The sequence below is a fragment of the Labeo rohita genome, chromosome 8 (genome assembly GCF_022985175.1).
Source record: "Labeo rohita strain BAU-BD-2019 chromosome 8, IGBB_LRoh.1.0, whole genome shotgun sequence".
Classification (NCBI taxonomy): domain Eukaryota; kingdom Metazoa; phylum Chordata; class Actinopteri; order Cypriniformes; family Cyprinidae; genus Labeo; species Labeo rohita.
The window spans coordinates 8,837,238-8,856,694 of record NC_066876.1 but is presented as its reverse complement, the minus strand read 5'-3'; the positions used below and the strand labels follow the sequence as shown (position 1 = coordinate 8,856,694).

At 34.7% G+C, this 19,457-nt stretch overlaps 2 protein-coding genes across 2 annotated transcripts in view; both read right to left on the bottom strand.

Annotated features, from left to right (window-relative positions):
• The window catches only part of rab11fip1a (RAB11 family interacting protein 1 (class I) a), a 29,411-nt gene extending 17,657 nt beyond the window's left edge, over positions 1-11,754 (bottom strand). The window contains exon 1 of the mRNA XM_051117197.1: positions 10,675-11,754. Within this exon, the coding sequence (XP_050973154.1) occupies positions 10,675-11,018 (344 nt within the window). The 5' untranslated portion in view covers positions 11,019-11,754. The remainder of the gene's footprint in view (positions 1-10,674) is intronic.
• A 435-nt stretch (positions 11,755-12,189) lies between these two features.
• Positions 12,190-19,457, bottom strand: part of adgra2 (adhesion G protein-coupled receptor A2) — a 92,655-nt gene continuing 85,387 nt past the window's right edge. Inside the window, exons 18-19 of the mRNA XM_051117012.1 lie at positions 18,816-18,905; positions 12,190-17,928 (exon numbers count right to left, since the gene is read on the bottom strand). Of these exons, the coding sequence (XP_050972969.1) occupies positions 16,500-17,928; positions 18,816-18,905 (1,519 nt within the window). The 3' untranslated portion in view covers positions 12,190-16,499. The remainder of the gene's footprint in view (positions 17,929-18,815; positions 18,906-19,457) is intronic.

The window sequence follows — 19,457 nt, the reverse complement described above, 5'->3', positions numbered from 1 at the left end:
CAACACAACTTTTTACCACTTTGATAAAAAAAAAAATTGTATTTTCCTGAATAATTTTAACATTCTTTTTTGGTAACTGATCAAGCAGACTTGCTGGAATATCATATCTCTAAAGAACCCTACTATGCCTTTTAATTAAAGAGTAATTGCTTAATTTGTAAATTTTCAGAGGGGGTGTACTCATTTATGCTGTGCGCTGTATATAAATTTTCTTATTGTAAAGTCCTTTTTTTCTCAAAGAATAATACTGTAGTTTAAAAGATTCTCATTTAGGATACTTGGAATCACATCAAAATGGGCAGGACTAGAGAGTAAAAAACATACGTCCAATTATGTAAAACAATATTATGTGTTACACAGGCAAATACAACAAACTCAAGATCCTGGCGGGAGTTTGGATGGAAGAATTTAATAAGAATGTTTATAACTCCCAAATTAACAGCAATGCGCACAGGTGATCAGAGTCTGGGCCTTTGTTGGAGGCAATGTGGAACCTCAATGGCTAATCATTTTCATATTTTTTGGGCATGTTCAAAAATACAACCTTATTGGCATAAAGTGGCAGCTGAAATTGGGAAAATACTAGGGGAGGAATTGGATTTTTCATTCATTACACTGTACCTGGGAAAAATCCCTAAAACAGTTCCAGGCAGGGATAAGTACTTATTAAAAATACTTTTAGCAAGCAGTCGAAAAGCCATAACACGTAAATGGTTTCAGGCTGACCCTCCAACAAGAGACCAGTGGTTGGGAATTGTAAATGAAATCTATTGTATGGAGAGACTTACATTTACAGTTAGAGTTAATTTGGATAAATGTTTCAAGTATTGGGATAAATGGATTGTGTACACAAACCATTGAGGTTGAGCGTGTTACTGTACTCTAAAGAATGTATGAAAATTGTAGTGTCTTGACTGTGTAATGTACATGATGACCCTTTGTTCTGTGTTCAATAAAAATAAACTTAAAAAAAAAAAAAAAAAAAAAAAAAATGGGAAGGACTAGAGAAGCCCAAGGCTGGGAAACACATACTATCAGTCCGTTAGTGGACCTTACACTCAAACCACAGCAGGAAACTCAAATCTGTAGTTTCAGGGTGGAGAAAGGCTAACAGGAAATCATGCCTATCGGCAATCAAAGCTTAAATGATTAGATAAGGAAAGTTCTTTCAAGATAACCCAAGCCTCTTTACATTATCTCCTGCTCGAAAGTCTGTTTGGACCAAAGGGAATGTGAACAACAGACACCTGATAAACTCTACGACTTGACCTATATCTTTTAATAGGACACCTTGCTGTTAAACCCATTTTATAGTCACTTTCACATGCATTCATTAATATTATTATTATTATTTTATTATTATTAATTATTATCTTCAACATTTTTCTCACAGTTCTCAGGAACCGATCCAAACAGTCATGCCTGAAAGTTCTCGGTTATCTGAGACAACTATCAGAAAATGTGATGAACGGACTTCATCCTACACATTCCTCTGAGCCAAGCTAACACCCCTCCACACACGGCAAAGCTTGAGACTTTATCTATTCACACAGAGAAAAACAAACAAGTGCTGTTTTTAATCTCTCCAGCTGCAATCATTAACTCTGAGAAGGGAACAGACTGCGCTCTTACCATCAGGAAGAGGCTGCTATCATTTTCACATATAAACACTAGTCACATTTACACAAAAATCCAGGAAGTAGATCTACTGAACAACTTAATCCAGATTCATATTTTGAAAATGAAACGTGTTTGGTTTAAATCATTACTTCATAGGCATAAACAATGAAGCTTCATCAGTTGTACTTTTTCTGAGGGACCAAAATATGACTTTCAGCAAGGTTACTAGGGGTGTAGCATTCCTGTTTCAATACAAACATATAAATTCACTAAAGCTGGGTATTGATGCAGATTTCACCATTCAATCTGATTAATTTATAAGCTCTTTATTCAATTTGATTCCAATATTGATTCAATATCAGTTCATCTGAATATATATCAGGTACAGTACGTCAATTTTTCTTAAGGAAAGAAAATCTCTCAACTAAAACTGTACGCTACAGGACACCATACATTACTATAATATTAAAGGTCAAAATTAACAACAGTCCAAATTCAATTGCTATTTATTTTCAGATGTAATAATCAACATAATCAAGTTGTATATAAACATTTAAATTGTACATAACACAGTTTTATATTTAAGGACTATGATTATGTTTATACTCCACTTTGTTACTGAAATAAAAACATTTAAATAGAGCCCTATAAAACCTGTTTTCATTTTTCCCAAATTTGGTTTCTTTTTTTTTCCAGACTATCCATTTTAACTTTTAGTTTTAATGGTTAAATTAAATTGTATTAATCAGCAGATTTAACAAAAATAACATTAAGGCCTAATGACATTTTTTCTCTCAATTTTAATTATTTATTTATTTATTTATTAATAATTACTATTTATTTATTATTTTTACTAAATTCTGAGTTTTCCATTAATTTTCAAAATCCCATTTTGTTTTTGTTTTTTTTTTTTTGTTTGTTTGTTTGTTTTTTTTGCTTTTTCTGTAATAATGAAAATCATCTCTAAATAAGAGATTTTATTAAAAATATCTTATTTATTTGTTTATTTATTCAGAAATACTGTGCTGTGTGTTTAAATTTTTCTGGTAAATAAATGTATAAATGTTTAACAAAAATAATTTTTTAAGGCCCTATAAAATACGCTTTTTTCCCTCTCAAGTTTTATTTTATTCTTTACCAAATTCTGTATTTTCCTTAAATTTTCCTTAAAAAATTTAAAATTTTATTTTTAAAAAAATGTATATTTATTTATTTCTGTATTTTATTGATTCTGAAATACTGTGTTGTGTATTTAAATACATTCTGATAAATAATTGTATGATAAATATTTACTTAAAAATAATGTTTTAATAATAAAAAATATATATATTTTGACATGTTGTTGTGAAAACCCCTAAGTTTCTTTGTTTTTATTGTATGACAATAGATTTTAACAAAAAAAAAAAAAAAAAAAAAAAAAAAAAATGGTAAAATGCTCATGAAGTAACTCTCAGAGCACTTCTAGAGATTATGTTCAGAATCAGAATATAAAAAAATCAGAATATAACCTTGAAATTTGGAAATCCAGATTTGGAATCTAGGAAAAAAAAAAAAAAAAAAAAAAAAAAAAAAAAAAATTCTTTATATAGCTTTTAGTTATTTATATAAGCTCTTAGAGGAGATATTCCTTTAAATAAATACATAAAAACACATAGCCATGCGGAGTATTTCATCTTCATGAAATACAAAATACATTAAAATGAAATAAAATTATATTAATAAAATGTATAGTAAAATTCAAACAAACTTAATTAGCTTAGACGTAATGCTGATTTAAATTTAAGCAGTTTTTTTATTTAATTCATTTACATTTGAATTCAACTAGCCTGACCTGGGTGTGAATGGAGCACATAGAGGTTAACAGGAACCATGAGTTCCCACTGATTCCTTTTATTTGTATCAGGTACACAAAACTATGTTTACAGAGAAACACTAAACCATAAACCCAGCCACTGTGAGGCTGCAAAACAAACTGGTGCAGCAAGTTTCATCTGCTCTTTTACTTATGGGATAACAAATGATTTTATAAAGGGTTTTAGAAGTCATACGACATGGGGAAAAAAATCGTCCTAGATAAAGGCACTGCAAAATAATTAGAAAACTGATCCACTGAGGTTAAAATTAACCACACCTTAGTCCACGTGGACCTGGACTAACACAAAAAATATGGGTTCAGTAACTGATATCGGAGAGGCGAAAACTGGAGAGGTGCTAAAACGTGACAGCCTTAGGAAGAGACAAAACTGCCATATTAATTTTAGATCAGAACTGTTTAAAAATTAGTGTTATTAATATAGTATTTCAATTAATACCACAATTAATATAGGCCTATCATTTTTGTCCCCATTAAACTCTTTTAGTAGAGACAATGATCAGCTGGCCCGCACCGCAGTGTCAAAGCTGCCATATCAACATTACCCTGAAGTAGGACAGTAACACGACACCAGCACGCTCTAAGAAAAAGAGGAGGCAAAATTCAATCCCTTGTGTCAACATATATGAGAGGGAGAAAGAACGACAAAGACGGCTTGTGTTTTATGTGCAAAAGATTACGAACTGCTTGCAGTGCACAATGCTATAGCAAAGAGCCAGTACCAACATCTCAGACTGTCAATATTATCTGATAGTAAGACATTCTATTAAAGGAACAGTTCAAGGTATGAATCAACCAATATGTGTTTTTCATTGCTGATGCCGATACGATTATTACGGATCAAGCAGTCCGATAACCAATATTTTGAAAAGATATATATGTCTGGTGTAAAAATGAAATTAATGTCAAAATTAGGAATAACAAGGGCTCTGACAAAAACTTTCTTTAAATTATTTAATTTTTTTTTTTTTTAATCAGCAAATCGGTTTTCAAAATGACCGATGCCGTTAACTATAAAAATGCTTAATATAGGTGCCGATAATCAGTTGACTCCTAATCCAAAGTGCAGATAGGTTTGTTTCTTCATCAGAACAGATTGGATCTTCTGCAGTGAATGGGTGCCGTCAGAATGAGAGTCCAAACAGCTGATAAAAATCCACACGTAATCCACGCCACCCCAGTCCATCCATTAATGTCTTGTGAAGTAAAAACCTGTGTGTTTATAATAGATTCTTCATTAAGATGTTTTTAACTTCAAACCGTTGCTTCAAGCTAAGATTCAAGTCCTCTATCCATAATATTGCTTTTTCCAGTAAACAAGCTGTCTTGTCTGAATCAGGAAAGAAATATGCACAGATCAAACGCTATTTACAAGTGAAAACAGTCCAAAGGAGTTCTAAACAAATATGTTTGTGGATTTTGATGTAAGAGGACAACAGGAAATTGACTTTTTCACTGGAGGAAGCATTTTTATAAAGTATGAACTTATGGTTTAAAGTTAAATGAGTTGTAAAAGACTGTAATGGTGTGGATTATTGTGGTGTTTTCATCAGCTGTTTGGACTCTCATTCTGACGGCACCCATTCACTGCAGAGAATCCATTGGTGAGCAAGTGACATAATGCCAAATTTCTCCAAATTCTCCAAAACAAACTCATCTGCATCTTGGATAGCCTGAGGCTAAATACATTTTAAGCAAATTTTCATTGTTGGCTGACCTTTCCTTTAAGTCTCTATAGCAAAACACAAACATCTTTCCTCTTGAAGCAGAATTAGAAAATGGTTTATTACAATAGCATCCACATAACTACTGGCATTGGAGGTATACACTACCAGTCAAAAGTTTTTAATGTTTTTAAAGAAGTCTCTTCTGCTCACCACCAAGCCTGCATTTATTTGATCAAAACTACAACAAAAGCAGTAATATTATGAAATATTTTTACTATTTAAAATAACTGCTTTCTATTCAAATATATTTTAAAATGTAATTTATTCCTGTGATCAAAGCTACATTTTTAGCATCATTACTCCTGTCTTCAGTGTCACATGATTCTTTGGAAATCATTCTAATATGCTGATTTGCTGTTCAAGAAACATTTATTATTATTATTATTATTTTTATCAATATTTAAAACAGCTGAGTACATTTTTTTCAGGATTCTTTGATAAATAGGAAGATTAGCATTTATCTGAAATAAAAAGCTTATGTAACATTATAAACTGTACTGTTCAAATAGGAGTCAGTATAATGTTTTTTTTTTTTTTTTTTTTTTTTTAGAAATGACAGAAATTAATACTTTTATTTATTAAAAATCTTACTGTTCAAAAACTTTTGACTGTAGTGTAGGCCTTCATGAACATAAAACAGTAAATAATTACAATGTTTAATTCTTTGTACTCGTATTACAGAAATGTTTAATTTGGATCACAAAGACAGACATATACAGAACAGAAAAAGAAAGAACAAAACCTTCAGAACAAACAAGCACTAACAGATAACTGATAGTCTGATAAGATCTGTGGAAGACAAAATAAATGACGTCATTCAGCGATATAATTAATGCATCAAAACACATCTGCTTGAAATAATCACACATATTACGTGTTTATGTTAATATCCCATTACGTCATAAGAAGCTTTGCATTCCAATTTGACATTATTTGAGTGCATCAGTGTAGGCTTACAGTCACGTCATTAACAAACTATTAACATACTTCTCAATTACGTGTGTCTCAGGTACAGTACACACCTGCTTTAAACAACAGCCATGTGAACTGGGGCAAACCCAAGGCAAATACACAGGTCTTACGTCTCTTTCTCTCTCTGTTCTGAACCATAATAGGAAGTCAAACTAAAAGGCAAATAATAGGAAACTCTTTGGCCCTCTGCATTTGAATAAAGAGCAGCCCTCATTTCCACTGAACAATAACAAACACTGAAACACTTTTTCCTATATAATATAATAGAATATAATATACAGGGCTCAATGCTAAGGGGCCAGTGTCAGGCCAGTGGTTAAAATTATTACTTGCCCAGTCAGAATTTTCACTGGCCCTGCCACAAAAAAAAAAAACAAAAAAAAAAAAAAAAAAAAAACAATAGTTGCAGTTATGATTGTTTTGACCCAAGTTATCTTTTAATTTAACAAATAAGCTTATATGACATCAGACTTTTACATATCAATTAAACTGTACAATTCTCGATTCCAATTTCGATATCACAGCAAAAGCTATAGCCTTACAAATATAAAGTTCAAACATTATTTGTTTGTTCATTATTTTATTATTATTATTTTATTACAAATGAAACGATGGTTAGGAAAAAAAACTGCAGACAGACTGAATGAATGCAAAAAAAAAAAAAAAAAAAAAAAAAAAAAACACATATACTTGTTACATAATTTTACTCCATAATTCTTATACATTCCGAAGCTATGCAATTTAAAAAAATAATAACAATAATAAAATAAAAACATTTTAAATATAATTGCAACTTTTTATCTAAAACTCATTTTTTTTTTTTTTTTTCACAATTGAGTTTATATCTCACTTTTTTCTAATGTGGAAACAAGCACAAATGGTCCATTATTATTATTTTTTTTTTTTTTTTTTTGCAGAATGCCATAATATGCTTTTAGTTTTAATTGAATTAATTGTGTATCTCTAGTCTCTATAAGTTGGACTAGTATTTTAATTACTAAACTGCATAAACCAGACCTACCAAAGGAAAAAGAACACAGTGTTCTCACACACAGATACACACGCAAACGCACACACAGACACGCACACATTATTCTTAAGTGGAAAGTAAACACTAATGTACATAGTTACACACCATTAGCCAAACCTTGGGTGTCACTCATGCCTGTCAGTTAGTGACTAGTAAAAGTTTTGTTATACTGGGCTGGGATGGGTGGAGAGGAATGTAAAAACGTCGTTATTTGTAATACAGTTAGACTGGTTGTGTGAGATTGTGCTGGACCATTTTACTTATTAGTCCCATTTACTTGCATGGAATTATAAACTATGATTTGTCAGAGGAACAAAAAATATGACCTGGCCCAAGAAAAATTTAAAGGATCGGCTGATGAAGTTAGAACCCGTTACTCTTGATATTAATAATGGTTATAAATAAACTTATAAGTAAAACTATAATGACTTAAAAGGGCTCATGGGACACATATTTTTATCTCAGCCTAATTATGATAGTACAAATCATCATGGCTAAAAAAAAACACATCACCACAGTCTGAGAGTAAAAAAGCTTTTCTGTTAAAAGTGAACGCAATTCAATTTTACATGTTAAACCCACTCTCGTATATATAGTTTTTTTTTTTTTTTTTTTCTGTCTTGGGGGCTTTACACAGCACACAAATGCAAAACAAGCAAACCAAATATGGTCAAGTCACTGGTCTGATCCACTAGTCCAAAAAGAATGAGTATGAGTGGAAAAATAGAAAAGTCCAAGTGAGCAGACTCTGATGGAGAAATGAATCAAACGGGCCTGACAATCTCCTGTACCAACAAGGACAAACAGCAGGACCTCGAACACCGAAGGCCAGAGCTGCCAAATCACAAAATGCCCCTATGACCAAACCTAAAGCAAAAACACAGTTCTGACACTTCCCTTTCTCTCTCTCAAAGGCCAGAATAGGAAGTCGACTGGACAATTCAGCAAGCTGGCCTAATATGCAAATACAGTGAAACTCACACACCTTCTGTTTTTGAATATGAGCAGCCCACATTTTCAAAGAGCTAAAGAAAACGAAGCTCGAGCAACTCATTAACAAAGTTTGTGCTCTGTTTCCTACCAAAATCTGTGCCTTTTTATACATTTTCCATGGTAATAGTTCTTGTCATTTATGGTTAGGAATAACATACTATTATTACTCAGGGTTGGGGACAATTCATTTTTTAAATAAACTAATTTAAAAAAGTTTTAAATATTTTTCCCCAGGTTTTTTTCTTCTTCTTCTTCGACTTCATGCGACAATCAATTTCCACTGTGAATGTATAAATAGGCAGATCTAGATAAAATGTATATAAAGGAGATCTGGGTCATATTTGCAGCACCCTAGCAATGACACAGCAACACCTTATGACCTCATAACCACATCCTGGTGGCAGCTCAAAACCTGAAAACGTGTGAGACGTTAGTGGGTTTCACTACACTAAAATAACCCATGAAAATCCTCATGACAACTCTGATCAGGCTAAACGGATGTCGCCAAAGCAGTCAAATAGACCTGTGTAGTTTGTTCTTGGCAGAAAATCAAAGAACACCATAAAACACAACAGAAATATGAAAGGAGAGCACTGGGAATAATGCAATTGCATTACCAAAACAAAGTATACATTCAGCTGCTGCAGCTGTATTGATGGACAGTGAAGTCGATTATGTTCAGACAAATTAATAATACATTAATTAAAAATATTAATAATAATATTAATTAATAATAATTAATAAAAATATTAATTAATAATAATTAATAAAAATATTAATTAATATTAATATTAAAAAACACATTAATTAATAATACATTCATTACTGCTATTTCAACATAATATATATATATATATATCTCCAAACTGATTGCATTATGTATAATCATTTTCTGTTTTTAACTGTCTTAAATTTATTGTAAATCAATTTTTAAAATTATATCAATTAGTTTTTACATGTTACATTTTTTGTTTTATTGTTGTGATCATTGTTTTTATGATTGTTCTACTTCCTTTTTTGTGATTATTGTTTTTATTATTGTTTTTATGATTATTCTACTTCCTTTTATGTAAAGCACTTTGAATTACCTCTGTATATATATATATATATATATATATATATAATTATTATTAATTTATATATATATATATACACTACTATACTATAGTTCATTTATGTAAGTGAGTGAGGATAGCAAAATAAAGTAAACTGTGACATATTATACCCAAAATTTCTTCATACAGTGGACTACCAGTAAATCTGATTAAAAAAACAAAAAAAAAAAAAAAAAACTTGGGACCGAAAATTATTCAGACACTTGTGCTTTTTTCTTTAAGTCCTAATGCTACCTTTTACACCAGAGACTAAACAAAATTAAGCATTGCTTGGTAATTGGTCAACAAATTATTGATAATTGTGTAAATATTGTCATCTTAACAGTTGTCTGAATTTTTGGTTGATTTTAATCCAACACATACTTTTCTACTAAATGTGTTCTGACAGAGTTTGACTCTGAGTTTTTGGCATATTTTATTACCACTTTCTAAACATGGGAAATGCTAAAGGTGTCTGAATACATTTTGGTTATATATATATATATATATATATATATATATATATATATATATATATATATATATACATATATATAAAATACATTCATGTATAGTACATACATACATACATATATATATATATATATATATATATATATATATTATATAGATAGATAGATAGATATTCTCTCCATGCTACTGATTTTTTACACATTGGATGGGACAAAACATTTCATGACTGTCTCTTTAATTACCAAAATTTAAATAAATTTTATCAACATTGTAATTTATTTCATCACAACAGCTATGTCACTGATATTGTAAACTAATAGTTTGTTTTACAAAATTCCTTATAAGGTCCTAAAAACAATAAGATTAATATTTGTGAATTCACAAAAAAATCCTGTAGTGTTAATTCAGAATTCATTAATTGAATTGAATGATTTGTAATTGTTTCCAATCCATATTTGGCAAATTCTTATTGACCCTAATCATGCTGAATTATATTGAGAGAGAAAAACAAGTAAACAAGCAAACAAACAAAAACATTAATGAATTAATTACCATACCATTACCAACCATAACTTTGAACATGTGGAACAGCTTAATTATAAACAACTCCCCCCCCCCCTTAGTTTTTCCTAAACACTATCAGTGACCACTCGTTTTATGAAGTAAAAATTCTTATTATATAATGTTCATAGAAACACCCAGGAGGCGAAGTGTACTTTTGCTTGACTAACATTGTTTTACAAGGGCGGTGTACTGAAACCGGCCCATGCAAAGTGACCAAAACATACTGTGATTCACTGTTTGATAGCTTATCACTTTACACTATTAAAATCTCATTATGGAATATTTTTATGACACAACTCGAAAACCCACGCAAAGAATGACACTCACTCGGTCTTTTTCCGTGATCTGTTGGCGTGGAGGTCCAGTAAGTTGATGACAGCCTGTCCCAAAAACTTGTCCAGCCCCACCAGGGCTCGGTGCATGGCGATGATGTACAGTGTGCATCGCTCCGCGTTCCCCTGATGGATCAGCGGCAGATCGAACGTCGCTTCCTCCTTCCATTCGGGCGAGACGCATTTCTCCGCTACCGAGGTGGAAAACTTGTCCTTGCCCACCTGCATGATGGCATAAGCGTCGTTCGTGCCATTTTTGCCCTTGATCCGCAGGTTTCGCGCTTTGAGCACCGTTACCTGAACGCTAGTGGGATACCACTGCTGGTCACCCAAAGACATTCTCTCAGTTAAAGTCCAGGTTCAACCGGGACGAAAAGTTACGCTTCGTTCGTTCGAGCCCGCTTGATGTTTGCCGTGCGTCGCTCTGGCTCCAGTGTGTAACTGTTTGGGAGTTCTCACAAGCCCCGCCCCTCACGCATGACGTACACTGTGTACCCAACGCTCAGGTGATGCAGGTATCACTTTATTTTTGCGTTAAACTATTTAAAGAAGAGTTTTTATAACCCTGTGATAACGTCTTTTTAAATCCCGGGTTAAAACCGCGCCAATTTTAATCTTTGGTCATAGACTAATTTATCACCGAATTAAGATGCTAAAGGTGTACAGTAAACGACTTCGTTGATAAAATGCATCACCGAGTTGTTTAGCAACAGACAACCAATCACAAACTGCCTCAGCGATTACCTTATTAAATATTAATACATTTTTAGTCACGGAATCCTTCACGTCCAGTTTACCTTGATGGAGAATTTAAAAATTATTCTCAGAATGTCTTTGTTGAAGAATTTCCTCATTAGCGTTTCCTCAATTTACTTCCTCAGACTTTATTAGCTCTAGTGAATCACTGTAGAGATCAGATAAAGGCTATTCATCAGGACAAAAATAGAAAACGGTAGTATGAGTGGTTGTTTTTAAGGCCGATTAGTCATCTTTCAGACTGATTCGGTCTCCTGCTATCTGTAAACCACTGTATTTGTTTATTTGGTTATAAACATCGCTACCGACGTCAGTGTTATCCGTATCTTACTAGCCTGATGTTCATTCCTTTGTTCTCAGTCAACGTTTCATTGTTTGTCCAGCCCAATCTCTAGAGTACCGCACTCTGATTGGATAATGCATGTGTCAATAATGCAACGCTCACATTTGATTGGCTGTACTTCTTGTGGAGGATCTCAATTTACATATTACATAGAAACCAAAGTTACGTAATTGCCAAAACGTAGGCTGGGATTTTTCTTATTAAAAGACATGTGATACATTCTAGGAAACATAAAAATACAAGTGACGTAATTTCAGATTTTATGGCATTTTTTTCCAAACCTTTATTTTGCATCAGGTCATTGATAAGGCACATCTATAGGAAATATATTACTGAAATCGATACAAAAATGCTGCGATCATTTTCATACTGAAGTGAGTGACAAAAATATAAATATTCATGTTGCTATTGAAATCTCCCTTTTAAACGTCGAGATGACAATCAAAACATTATTTAGGATAACACTGAATTTATACTGACCCTCAGAAGCTCTAGGCCTACCCAGAGGCAAAAAGAAATTGTTCATGCAAATATCACAACATCACATGAAACCATTATCCACAAATAAGCCATTTAAAATTTAAATCTTTTTTTTAAGAAAAGAAAAAAAAAAGTATTACATACATACACATGGCAAACTTTGAGCAGGCCACAAATTCACTGTATTATTTGACTACATTCTTTGTTGTGGTAGTTTCAAATGCACTGAAATCATATACAAACAAAATTAAATACAATATGTAATCTGTAATGACATGATGGTGATTATAAACCTTCATAATCCATAGTTTAACTTGCATTAATTACGTTAACGTAAATAACGTTTATTTTATTTTTTTTAATGGTTCTTTAGCAATATGTGGTCTTTGAACAATTGTAAGGGAGAATCCTGGCTTGAAGGGGTAAAAGACAAATGGGAGGCTACACAATATCAAATAAGCTCATACTTATGCTAAGCTTCTTTGGCATACAAATATCCCTGAACATACTTTAAAATTATTTCATTTTAATCAAAGTGTAGCTGAAGCTAAAGACAGGCAAAGCTTGTGACTTTGTCATGATGCGATCTAAAAATAATGGCACTACAGTCAGTATCTGATAGCTTGTGGGCCTTGGGAAAAAAACAGTCAGTGCAAAGATCTGAATTCCTCTTTTTCGTGGCAGTCAGCATTGTCTGTTCTTTGCTGTCATGAGAAAAAGACATTGTGACACTCTTGAAAAACAAAAGACATTGAAAATAATTGTTATCACAAATTCTTCAGAACTTTGCATAAGCTTAGGAAGGGGTACTAACAATTTTAGGTAGATTAGTAGCTCTTCTTACTAACCATTTGTGGTTAGATGAACAGTGCTTGGTAATAAACAAAACCTGCTCTATATAGTAATAATCTGAAGAAAGAAACGTGGGAGGTCTAGATTCGTGCTAGTGTGCTTTCAGACTAAAAACAGAAAGTTTATAAAACTGAATAGGCCAATTCTCTGTAAAATACTGATATCATAAAATTGCATAATGACAATTACAGTTACATCAATATTAATACTGATATGTATAATATAAATACAACATTATTTATAAGAATATGCCAAATGCTCTTTTCATAACCTGAACCAAGTGCTAAAAAAGCCCATGTTACACATGGTGCTACAACAGAACATGTATGGACAAACACTTGCCCTTCATTATCAAATCCCTTGGAGTGACATCTGAAGCAGCTGTCACTTTGTTGATATCATTTGTCCATCAACAGCATTCATTATCAGTGCATTTGATCAATGGCAGAAATAGCCCAATAGAGGGCACTGTTAAGCAACATTTTCCATATGATTCCTATTCAGTAAAAACAGAATGCAATAGTTCACTTTCTGCTGAACAACTTCTAAGAACAAGAATGAAGTTCCCAGCACTAATTAACATTGGATGGAAATGGTTGGATGTGGATGAATCAATGGCAAGTCTTTGTTTTTTAAATTTGTGTGGGACTAATGTCAAAAGCTGCTTATTAGTGCCAGAGAGTTGAAGTAACACTGTAATGGTCAAACAATACATACATAACACAATGTACATTCTTACAAACATGTAAATGAAATAGCGTGAATAAAAACATATGAACACACGAGACAAAGACAAGAAACAAGAAAAACTTAGGTAACAAGCAGACGGTCCTTCATCCTATCGATATGCATAGTTAGAAACATAAAGATCAACACAGCTGAACTTTAGGTTCAGATCCCTTGGCATATTCAATATTAAAAGATTCATTACGTTCAAAAAGTTTGTTAGGTTAAGTGGTATTACAGGCAAACAAAAGCATTCAAAAGGATTTTGCATATTTTGTCAAACCTACTCATCCACCAATGTCTTTTTAGAGGATTCTGGTTTTGCATACATACACCTTTCTTTTTCTTCATATAAAACAGCCTCACAGAACTACTTCTTATTAGCATGCTTAGCATGAGCTCTTAGCATGTTGGACGGTTCCAAGACCACAGAACACTTTCGAAATGTACAAATGTAGGTGGTTCGTCATAAAAGGAGCCAAATGCTTCTCTTCCCTGCTGAAAATCCCAGCCTAAACCAGTCTAAAGCCCAAAGTATACTTTGTTTTTGCACATGTACACTAGCGTATGCATTAGGCCTGCCTTCTAATAGTTTGCTAGCCGTTAGCCGGTGCGGTCGCTTGCTCTTAAAATACATTTTTGGTCATACAGATAAAAGTAAAACTTTTATCTTTCGAATCCATGTTTATTTGCGTGCACTCACAATAACAATGAAACATTACCCTTTTGTAAAATAATTAACCAAACAGGATGTGCCGTTTTGGTCTCTGTGAACTTTAGGGCTAAACTTCAAAACTCTGTGTATTACATGGCATGAAAAATAAATCTATAGAGAATGAAATGTCTACTTTTAATGAACCAATTCAGATAGAAAACAATATTCTCAGATTATGTAATCTGTATGACATGCATACAGGCACATCATTACTGAGGAGATAAATTAGTAAATGTTAATGCAGTCTCCTTGTTGTTTTTCCCTGATACATTCATAGTTGTTGTATCTGCTGGTGTTCTGTGGCAAGCTTTTTAGCGTGCACTTGAGCACTTATTAGACTATGTAGACAATTAAAGGCTCATTATTATGATTTATATGGTTTATTAATAAACGTGCGACTAATAGTCGACTAATGCTTACAATGAAAAAACTACTATTCGACCATGTACCCTTTTAAAGTACACTCCACTGCAAACACAGGCAGTCGACACTAGAAAGCTTCATCCATGTCCAGTGCCTGCTCTATTTTTTTCCCACAAGTTATAATCAATAATTATTTTTCCAACTCTTTTAATCCAAAGGTGGGCTGTCTCATACCCTCTTGCTCACAAGCGCTTGTGAGTGTCTGTTGTTGTTGTTCTGTCTCTTTAGTTTTGTTTTCTACTGTGAAACAGCGGCTTGGGACAGTGTTGCCACCTTGTGGAACAACTGATTACTGCAAAACAAATTCAATGCGCTTGTGCGACCTGCGCATTTAAAGTACGTGGGGTTACAAAATTGGGTGGTGTGCATACTATTTTGATAACGAAATTCACGTCACATGCACTTTAAGCTGACCTCACATAAGCGTAAAGAAATTAAGTATACTTTGGGCTTAAGCTGCAGTGTCCTAGTACTTGAAAGTGAATGAAAAGAAGAGGTCTCGAGTCTTAAGCCCAAAGTATACTTCACTTTTTACACGTATGCAAGGGTTAGCGGACAGTGCGCATGACGTAAATTTTATCATCAGAACGTGTACACACGTGTACTGTACGCACATCACCCGAATTTTTGTAACCGTGCGTACTTTGTACGTGCAGGTCGCACATGCAAATTGAATTTTTTGCAGTAATCAGTTGCTCCACAAGGTGGCAACACTGTCCCAGGCCATTGTTTTTCACAGTAGAAAACGAAATTAAAGAGATGGAACAGCAAAAATATAGCCGAGACGGCAAAAATAACAGATGCTCACATTGACGAGGGTACCAGATAGCCCAGCTTTGGTTTATAAGAGTTCAAAAAATATATTATCGTCATAACTTATAGGGAAAAATAGAGCAGGCACTGGACAAGGATGAAGCTTTTTAGAACACGCACAACATTGAATGGAGTGTTCTCTGAAAGGCTATGCATTCGACTGTACGCATATGCTAGCGTACACGTACAAAACCTAAGTATACTTGGGCTTTAGTCCAAATTAAGACAGTGACCTGAAAGGGTCATGAATGTAGCCTGGTTTCATGACAGTGTCACGAAAACCTTGTGCTCCAGTCCAGAGACACAGCAGATATGTGCAAGTCTGTGCAAACTACAAAACATATCCACAGTGTTGTAGTACTCAAGACTGGAATCGGAATCCGAGTCAAGACTGAACACAAATGCTCAGAAAGACCATAAAAAATATGAATGCATTCATCCAGTCTTGAGTTCTACAACACTGATAAACTGGTTTCCTGGTTTTAGTTGGTTTAGCTAGTCTCCCAGCTTGGCCAAGCTGATGTTTAGCTTGGCTGAAAAGTGTCCTTTAAAACCAGCCCACAGACCAACTAAGCCTACAAACCATCTTAGACTGGTTTAAACTAGTTTTTCAGCAGGGCTGTAGAGAAAGAAATTCATGCTTTGGCTCCTAACATATAGTCATTCCTTCAAGAAACCTTCAAGGTCTTTCAACTCTACCTGCAGCTCATTATTATACAGTTGTCTCACTCTTCCATACCCTGCTCTTCATACCAACCGAACCCTGTGATTGGTCAGTTCCACTAGTGTCCAATTCCACCACAGATCCCTTTAGTGTTCCATTTGGGGCTGAAACTGTCGTCAGCGAGGCTGTCGCAGTGACATTTGATGTCACGTTTAGAGGGAATGAACTCCGCTTCGATTCCCTCTCAGCCGCGGCTGCCAGTTTAAGATTGTCTTTGCTAGCGCTGCGACGTTGAGCGTTCTGCTGCATGGCAGACCTACTTGCCACCGAAGGCAACAGCGGAAAAGGTTTCCTACTTCCACTGCTACCTCCATCGCTACCTTCCGAAGGGCTTGTTGCTAGTCCCTCCCCTCTGTGCCGCCCATTGGTCAGAATGCCATTCTGACCCTCTGAATGGCTATTCCGTAGACTTCCATTCTCACTGGAAGCGTGTTTGTGTAGATGGTGGATGTTTGATTGTTCTGTCCCAGAAGGTCCCAAAGCACCCATACTACCTCCTCCGCCTGCTCTGAGAGCTTTAAGGCGGTAGTGCCCTCTGCCGTCCCCTCGGTGGTGGTACTGGGTATTGCCACCCCTGGTTCTACTACAAGCCTTCCTCCTTTGAGGCTGCTGGACAGGCAGTAGACTGGGCAGCAGATTGTTGGCCGGCTTGTTGTTGTCCGTGCTTGTGCTTGTGTTGGTATTAGTTCCTGATGGTGCTCGGGGAGCATTATTCACGTTGTCTTGTGTCACTTGAAGGAGGTTGGTGAGTTTGCAAGGCCCGGCGGTGATACTCGTCGTTCCACTTTGAGTAGATGAAGACCTGGCAGAAGAAGAGTAATTGTTGGTGTCCGTCGGTGGATGACATCCTACAAAAAGTTGGGAGCCCCTTTCCGAGGCACTCTGTACGCCTACGGTGACAGTGCAGGGGTGGGAATAAGCTGGCATGGGCTGGGAGCGACGGTACCCTGGGCAACAACTTAGCCATGCTGCCTGGACATCCAAACGCTTGAAACAGTGATGGAGCACCAAGAAGATCCCTAATCCGGTAGCTGTTCCTCCATACAGGCAGCTGAAGAGTTTCCGCTCCCTATCCACGTACCAAACGGCCATAGCGCCACAGCACCACAGCCCCACAAACACGAACTGTGTCACCACCAGCGCCAAACACTGAACCTTCAAAGAGTATTGGTCCTCCACTGGTGTCCCAGCATGCACCGGGCCCACCACAGAGTCCGTCGAGAGCAGGCTGGTGCTGCCACTGATTGCCGGTTGGCTCTCAGGCAAGGTTGAGGGGTCAGAGGCAGAGCAAGGAGGGTCTTTTGACTTCTGCCTCAGGCAGAAAGCAGTGCACAGGAAGTAGATCCAGGTCACAAGAATGATCAGTCCAGCTGGAATGTAGAAAGCTCCGAAACTGGGTTGCCATATCAACCAGCAGCTGCCAAAAGGTCAAGAGCAGTGAAAAAGGTCAGAGAGGGCAAAGGCGGTAATTAGTCAAATAACAGAAACACAAAGCAAGCTTTGTACAAAACAGACACTTTTTAAAGAGCCTGTAAGGGAGCGGCCCAGCATGTGTAATAAATCTGCAAATATCAGACCGTTAAAGAAAGAACAGAAGCTAATAAACTCCAAGTATGACCTCAGACAATTTCATTTTATATTAAGTGTCGCCAGTCTATTTGTAAGATTTTAATGTGACAAAAACACCATAAAAAACATCATATTTTGAAAAGCCTAATTATGATTTGCAACACTGACAAATACTAAAATGAAATCATTTTTGGGGATTTGAGTTAATTTTTTCAGCATATTTCTCATAAAATGTGTCTTTTGCTTATCACTCTGAATGCATCTTAACATATGTACTGTAATAGCAAATATTTGTTATATAAAAATCTATCTATCTGTAAAATGTGTATTCTATCAAAATAAGAGGGATCATGCATATTATTCTCATATTATTCTGAGATCCATCTTTTCACACTGAAGACAACTGAGGGACTCATATGGGAGGAAAAACAATGCATTAAGAGCCAGGGGTTTAAACTTTTTAACATAATGAAGATGTGTACATTTTTCTTATTTTGCCTAAATACCATATTTTTTCATTTAGTACTTCCATTCAGGAGGATACTTACATGTTTCCCAGAAGGCAAAATAAGTTAAATTTACCCTGATCTTTAAATTCAAAAGGTTTTCACCTCACAGCTTTTAATGCATTGTTTTTGAAACTTCTGTAATAGTTCATGAGTCCCCCAGTTTATATAACATTTAGAGCTAGACATGAGCAAACTAGTTTTCCTAATGTTTAAAAACAATACTCACTAATGAATGTTGTATCCATAGTTATTGATGTTTACAGCTGCAGTGATACCACATATGATGAGTGGGACACCGCCGGCTATCAAATAAAACCTGTTGAGAGAAACAGAGATAGAGAAAGACCATTAGTGATCGTTTTGCAAGTGCTAACTGTATTAACATAATTATTCATATATATATATATGTGTGTGTATATATATATATATATATATATATATATATTCATATATATTCATATATATGTCACAATACTGTATTGTTAAAGGCGGTAATAAATAAAGGTGATTTGATTTTTATATAAAAAATAAATGAATATTTCATAAATAGAAGTAAAGGACAGCCTGTCTTTTGTGTTAAAAAATGTTGTCGCTCAAAAATTTAAATAGGCGTAATGCTACTGTCTGTTATATTTCCTACAGATGTTCCTTTTGGCCTTTGCCCTTCGCCTGGTGTAAAAAAAATTGTGTGGTCTATACATTAGGTATTTCTATCACTGTCTGTCAATGAAGAGCCGAGTCTGGGCTCCAGACAGTGTAGGAGAGAGGGGAAACATAACAGGATTTATCCCAGGAGGCAGGCGTGGGATCTGGCCAGACCTCCCTAGGGGATAAGGAGAGCACGGAGGTCTAGGGTAAAAACAGAGAC